The sequence below is a fragment of the Camellia sinensis genome, chromosome 2, assembly GCF_055761805.1.
Source record: "Camellia sinensis isolate YWXY chromosome 2, ASM5576180v1, whole genome shotgun sequence".
Classification (NCBI taxonomy): Eukaryota; Viridiplantae; Streptophyta; class Magnoliopsida; order Ericales; family Theaceae; genus Camellia; species Camellia sinensis.
The window spans coordinates 205,673,121-205,680,886 of record NC_138962.1 but is presented as its reverse complement, the minus strand read 5'-3'; the positions used below and the strand labels follow the sequence as shown (position 1 = coordinate 205,680,886).

The window sequence follows — 7,766 nt, the reverse complement described above, 5'->3', positions numbered from 1 at the left end:
AAGACCTCTTCCTCCCTTCGAGAAGAGAAAACAAGACCTGGTTCGCAAATCGAGACAAAGCACGAAAGGGTCTCGAGGTCCGGGTGTAAGGACCTCAGCCGAAACTCCGAAACCTCAGAGCGAGCACAACATACGCAATCACCGAGCGCTCTATCGATAACGTCTGAGTCTTAAGGTCGGTCAAAAATGGGGTGTCTACAGTTGCCCCTCTTTGACAGAACTCGAAAGTCATATGTAACGGGAGTGAATGTCAAAGCCCAGAGACAGTCCATTTTTGACAAGGCCGAAAACTTAGACAATCAGGCGGGATAAGCAACAGATGTGCCCGCAGGCAGAGGAAAAATGCAAAACGATATGCACAAAGCCAAACATAACTCATGATCATGCAAAGTGAGCTGTAATGAAGCAAATATTCACAATAAATGCAACAGTTTTAAGCAAGAATGCCATGCAAATCAAACTACATTTCATGCAGTAAGGATGTAAGAAAATTATACAATTCTCACTGCGTCTCACGCGGAGAAAGCTAAAAGCGACCACCGAGAACACCTGGAGTCTCAAACGAAACAACTCTCAACGTATCAAACGCAAAAAGAGAAAGCGAACAAATGGTATGAATGAACACCGGAACTCATCCGAGTGTTTGAAACCGAAGATGTCCTAACGCACCGCATGCGAGAGGAGAAAAGGTATGAATGAACACCGGAACTCATCCGAGTGTTTGAAACTGAAGATGTCCTAACGCACCGCATGCGAGAGGAGAAAAGGTATGAATGAACACCGGAACTCATCCGAGTGTTCGAAACCGAAGATGTCCTAACGCACCGCATGTGAGAGGAGAAATGGTATGAATGAATATCGGAACTCATCCGAGTGTTCGAAACAGAAGACGTCCTAACGCACCGCATGCGAGAGGAGAAAAGGTATATTCAAACTGAACTGGAACTTCTCTTGAATGAACCGTACATACAATATCGTGCCTGTAAAAGAAAGGAACTTAATAGGTACAATAAGTTAGCAACATATGTTTAGAGCTATATCAAACGCGGACAAGTATGGTGCCGATGGCAAAGTGTATAACGATGCAAGTGAAACGTGCGCAACGACGCCTGCAAAGCATGGAGGCATGATAATACCAATGAAACGTGCACAACAATGCAAGTGGTGTGCATAACAACGCAAGATAAGTACAAACATAACTTTACAGAGTTATTACTCACAGTGGGCCTTGAGACGGACAGACGGAGTAAACTTGGTCAAACGGTACGTGGCACGTGACCTACATAACACATAACAGATGCACACTTGAAACACACGTTCTAATTGTACAAAACTTATTTCGTTGGCTCTTAGTGTGTTTCTAATCTCTTATCCTCATTATGGGGTCTTAAACATGGCCTAGGAATGCCTAGGATGGAATGAGGATGCAAGAATGCATTGAAAACCATTTCTCAAATTTTGCTGAAGATAAGGTCCACACTTGAGCGTGGCTTTCCCCGCTCGAGCAGACATGCAAACAATGAAGCTCTGCTCGAGCGTGGGCTTCCCCACTTGAGCAGACTGCAAACTTATGAAAAAAAAGTGCTGGATGCATGAAATTCACGCTCCACGGGCCCTCGAACCCCGCTTGAGCGTGTGACACAGACCCTCACTCGAGCGTGGCTTCCCCCGCTCGAGCGGACTGCAAAACACACAAACTTCTGGGTATACGCATTTCACGCTCGAGTGTGACTCTCGCCGCTCGAATGGAAGTGCATGTACTCAGGTTTCACGGTCGAGCATGAATGTCCCCGCTCGAGCGTGGGTCAAATTTCTGGAAAATCCAGATTGACTTCCAAGCATGAAACTCAACCTTTAAGCCTTCAAAACTCATTTTTCTGGGCCAATATTTGAGGAAACATATAATAACTCATAAAACAACATGTATTAAAAATCATTTCAAGAAATCATGGCCCAAGAACAACCCAATTTGTGCAAAATCAACATGAACTCTATGAATATGCTATTAATTCAACATGCAAGAACCTCCTTGAATTCAAACCCTCCAAAACCTAATCAAACTTGATAATTTGATGGAAAACAAGTTGAATGACCATAATGTGAGTGAAATTAACACATGCATGGAAGAAATCTTAGAATTCAAACTCAAAGCATGGAAATTTATGCATGCATGCATGGATTGACTCTCAAAACCACACATTGAGCTAAGTCTAGACTTTAAATACCAATTTCACCATGAATCTAGCAAGGACAACTCAAATTCATAATTAAAATGATGAACTCCCTACCTTAGGCCTTCAATTCCAAGTATAGAGGCTCAATTATGCAATTCTTCTACAATTCTGCAAGTTCCCCAAGTAATTCTCTAGATGAAACCAAACTTCTCCTCTTTCACTCTCTCTCCTACGGTTTTAGTCAAGAAAATGGCTGAGGAGAGATGCTTCTAAGTGTAATGAGGTGTAATATAGTTGATCTCAAATTAAGCCACTAAGTGGCAAACTTGTAATAACTCAAACAAGTATAAATTAACATTATTTAATCTAATTTAATCATACCAAATCAAATTTTAATTAAATCTACCATAAAATCACATATATTCTAACTAGTATGAAACACTAATCAATTTCGAAATCGGGCGCCGATAAGGCTTTCAATTCGCAGTTCAAAGTCTAAATATGAACAGATCATTTTATGGCAAACAGGTAGAAACGCAAAGATAATGCAATACATATGCAAATTAATTCCGGATTCTTTCTAAATTACTGTCAGGCATAACTAATCATGGATTAGCATTAATCAGAGGTCGGGGTTATCACAGTCTTCCCCCCTTAAAAGAGTTTGGTCCCCAAACTCGAATTACCTTCATTCTGGAACAACATTGGGTCCAACGGGAACAAATCTAAATATCTTTTCATCATGTCTTCCTCGATTTCCCAAGTTGCATAGGTCCCTCCGTGATTTTGCCAATCAACTTTTACTAGTGGTATTTCCTTATTCCTCAATCTTTTGACTCGGCAATTCACAATCTGGATAGGTTTCTCCTCATAAGTGTAGTCATCTTTCAAAAGCACATGTGTCGGTTCGATGACGTGGAGTGGATCTCTCAAATATTCCCTAAGCATCGATACATGAAAGATGTTGTGCATATGTTCCATTACTGGAGGCAAGGCTACCTGATACGACACTGGATTGATCTTTTGAAGGACCTTATAAGGTCCAACATACCTTGGCGCCAACTTGCCCTTAACACCAAACCGAGTTTGACCCTTCATCGGGGTCACCTTTATGAATACATGGTCCCCAACTTCGTATTCTATCTCTTCTTCGGACATCAGCGTAGCTTTTCTGCCAACTCTGTGCAGTTTTCAGGCGTTGCTGGATCAGTTTCACTTTCTCGGTTGTTTCTTGCACAAGTTCCGGTCCCAACAAAGGTCTATCACCTACTTCAGCCTAACATATCGAAGAACGACATTTTTTTCCATACAAAGCTTCGTAAGGAGCCATTTCAATGCTTGAATGGTAACTATTGTTGTACACAAATTCAGCTAATGGCAAGTAGGTCTCCCAATTCCCTTGGAAGTCTAACACGCACATTTTGAGCATGTCCTCTAAAGTTTGGTTAGTTCGTTCAGTTTGTCCATCTGTCTGTGGGTGATAGGCACTGCTCAGTCTCAATTCAGTTCCCAAAGCCTGTTGCAAACTCTGCCAAAATCTCAATACAAACTTTGAGTCCCTGTCAGACACAATAGATACTAGCACTCCATGCAATCTCACAATTTCAGTCATATAGATATTGGCTAATTTATCAGCGTTATAAATAGTTTTGACAGGCAGAAAATGGGCAGACTTAGTTAAACGGTCAACTATAACCCAAATAGAGTCCATACCTCGAGAAGAACAAGGCAATCCCACAATGAAGTCTATAGTAATGTGCTCCCATTTCCATTCCGGTATTGGGAGTGGTTGTAGCAAACCAGCAGGTCGTTGATGTTCAGCTTTAACCTGTTGGCAATGTAGACATCTCGCCACAAAGTCTACAATACTCTTTTTCATTCCAGGCCACCAAAAATTCTGTTTCAAATTATGGTACATTTTCGTGTTCCCCGGGTGCATAGCAAACTTACCACTGTGAGCTTCGGTCATAACACATTTTCTCAAATCACCACAATCGGGTACACAAAGACGGTTCTGAAATTTTAGCACATCCTTCTCAGACACAAATCCTGGCCTTGGCTTCGAATCAAATTCCTTCGTGATCTTTTTCAAGTATTCATCATCGCACTGTTTCTGTTTGATCTCATCAAGAATTGTAGGTTGAGCGGAGATAGCGGTTAACAGCCTAACTTGTTCTAGGTCATTCTGCAGTTCTTTCCGGTTAGATAATAGACATGACAAACTTCCCATTGATTTTCGGCTCAAGGCATCCGCTACGGTATTAGCTTTCCCTGGGTGATACAAGATCTGCAAATCGTAATCTTTGATTAACTCTAACCATCGCCTCTGTCTCATGTTTAATTCTTTTTGAGTGAAGAAGTATTTCAAGCTCTTATGGTCGGTTTACACCTCACAAGTTACCCCATACAAGTAGTGACGCCAGATTTTCAAAGCAAACACCACAGCTGCTAACTCAAGATCATGCGTTAGATAATTCTTTTCATGAGGTCGGAGTTGTCTAGAAGCATAGGCAATCACTTTTCCGTTTTGCATTAATACACACCCCAAACCTTTGTAGGAAGCATCACTGTACACTTGAAACCCATCAATACCATTAGGCAAAGTTAAGATTGGTGCAGTGACTAACCTGGTTTTCAGTTCTTGAAAGGCTGCGCCTCTTTGTTCGTTCCAGTCAAATGGCACATTTTTCTGAGTTAACTGGGTCAATGGCATGGCAAGCTTGGAAAAGTCTTTCACAAATCTTCGGTAGGAACCTGCAAGTCCCAGAAAACTTCTAACTTCCGTTACGTTCGTCGATCTAGGCCAATCCACAATAGCTTCAATCTTCTGAGGGTCAACAGAAACACCATCCTCATTGATCACATGTCCCAAAAATGCTACATTATCAAGCCAGAATTCACATTTGGACAATTTAGCATACAGTTTCTTTTCCCTCAAAATCTGCAAAGTAGTTCTCAGATGGTTCCCATGTTCTTCCCTGTCTTTAGAATAAATCAGAATGTCATCAATAAACACAATAATGAATTCATCAAGATATTGTTTGAAAACCCTATTCATTAGGTCCATAAAAGCTGTAGGTGCATTTGTTACTCCAAAAGGCATTACCAAGAATTCATAATGTCCATATCTAGTTCTGAATGCAGTTTTCTCTACATCTTCTACCTTAACCTTTAACTGATGATAACCGGACCTAAGATCGATTTTAGAGAACACTTTAGCTTCTTGGAGTTGATCAAACAAATCATCTATTCGGGGTAATAGATATTTGTTCTTAATGGTCACTTTGTTCAATTCCCGATAATCGATACATAACCTCAAAGACCCGTCTTTCTTTTTGACAAATAATACTGGAGCACCCCAAGGTGAGGTACTCGGACAAATGAATTTCTTGTCTAAGAGTTCCTGTAGTTGAGCTTTCAGTTCTTTCAGTTCAGAAGTTGACATCCTATATGGAGTCTTGAAGATGGGTTGTGTTCCAGGTGTTACATCAATGATGAATTCTATTTCCCTATCAATTAAGTCCCCAGGTAGGTCATTTAGAAACACATCGAGAAATTCACAAGCAACCGGGATAGTTTCTACTGTAGTTTCGTCAGATGGTGCAGTCAATATATAGCACAAGTAACCTCTACATCCCTTTCTAAGCAGTTTTATGGCTTTCAAAGCTGAAATCAGATATTGGAGAGGAACTACCCCGTCCCCAGTAAAAGTAAATTCAGGCATACCTGGTGGTCTAAACACAACAGATTTACTTGCATAGTCAATGGTAGCACAGTATTTAGTCAACCAGTCCATTCCCAAAATACAATCAAAGTGATCAATGTTCAAGGGTAATAAATCAACATATAATATCACATCGCCAATCATAATATCACATGCTGGATAAACATGAGTACACACCATAGGATCCCCAGACGGCGTAGATACAGATAACACATATGTCATAAGTTCTAATGGTCTAGTCAATTTTCGAGAGAAAGCATACGATACAAAGGAATGTGTAGAACCAGAATCTATCAGTACACATGCATTTTGAGAACATATAGAGAGTGTACCTGACACCACAGTATAGGTGTTGGCACGTCACCAGGCACTAAGGCGAACACTCTCCCTTGCCTCAATGTGTCATTATTTGCATTCCCTCTAACATCGGCCCTTGCATTCAGTCCTGCTGCGGAAACAGACCCGGTGGAACTTGTCATAGGACAGTTAACCTCGTTGAATCTCATCGGGCAATCCCTCACCATATGGCCAGTCTTGCCACAACGAAAACGCGCACCTAATGCTCGATAACAAGCACCTCTGTGCTTCTTTCCGCAGTCGGGGCAGTTTGGAGTAGATCCGCTACTTTGGCTAGAGCTGCTGGAGGATCCTGTATTTTGCCTCTTCAAAACTGATCGGCCTTTCTTGAAACTGAATCTGGTCCTCTTTCCTCTCCATTCTGTTGTTGGTGTTGTAGTTTGTTTCTTAGCTGCTATTGTGGCTTCTGCCATCAATGCCCTATCGAGTACCTCCAAATAAATAGGTAATTTTAGGACACCCACTCGGTCAAATATTTCCAGGTCCAGCCTTCCCTCAAACTTCCGTGCTTTCTTGTAATCAGTATCCACCATATGGAGCAAAATGTGCCAATTCGAGGAATTTGGCTTCATACTCTGCTACAAACATTCTTCCTTGTTTAAGTTCTTGAAACTCGGACACCTTCCGATCCCTGAAGCATTGGGAAAAATATTTATCATAAAAGATTGCATTAAACTGTGCCCATGTCATATTCCCATTGCCACTTCGAATCAGTAACCACTACCTTCGGGCTTCATCTTTCAGAGTATAGGTAGCTAGGAGAACTTTCTGAGTTTCTGAACAAGGGAACACTTCATATAACTTCTCCATTTTAAGTAGCCACATCTCTGCTTTCAATGGTTCAATTCCGCCATAGAACGTTGGTGGTTTCATTTTCATGAATTTCTGTGTCAGATTGATGATGTCATTATTATCCGCCTCGGCTTGTGCCGGTGGAGGCAGAGGGGCAAAGGTTGTTGCCTCTGTTGTTGTGTCAGAGTTTCAGTCAATGCTGCTAACATCTGTTCCATCGGCCCATGCAAGCCTCTGAAGATTCACTTTCACCACTTCCCCTTGCATTCTCCATCTTACTATACAAACATCAAATGAGAATAAACACAGGCATAATCTTATTCATTTCCTTCAATTCATTTGATTCAAATGTACATTCAGTTTTCATATTCAGTTGCAATACCACACACTCACACATGCAGATGGAATGCCCCTAACTCTTACTAGGACATCCTAAGCTCATACGGACCTGTGTGTGCGGTAGAACACGTGCTCTGATACCACTCTGTCACGACCCAAACCCGCCCCTGCGGGTTTAGGACCGTAACCGGCCAGTAATCCGTGGATTACCAAAGGCCTCTGAACAGATTAGCAAATAATAAAGGCCTGTGGAAGGAATAATACAAAATAGACAAGGTCTAATGAGCCGTGATAACATACATGGGACAGAACATTTCAAAACTTATTTATATATATACATAAACATGCCAGTCAAAGGACACCACTATTTACAAAGTATT

At 41.4% G+C, this 7,766-nt stretch overlaps 1 protein-coding gene across 1 annotated transcript; it reads right to left on the bottom strand.

The window, feature by feature from the left end:
* Positions 1-2,230: 2,230 nt before the first annotated feature.
* Positions 2,231-3,332, bottom strand: LOC145819384 (uncharacterized). The gene is made up of 2 exons (XM_082913371.1): positions 2,861-3,332; positions 2,231-2,241 (listed from the first exon to the last, which is right to left on the bottom strand). Exons 1-2 carry the CDS (start codon positions 3,330-3,332, stop codon positions 2,231-2,233), a joined length of 483 nt encoding a protein of 160 aa, XP_082769497.1.
* Positions 3,333-7,766: the final 4,434 nt, after the last annotated feature.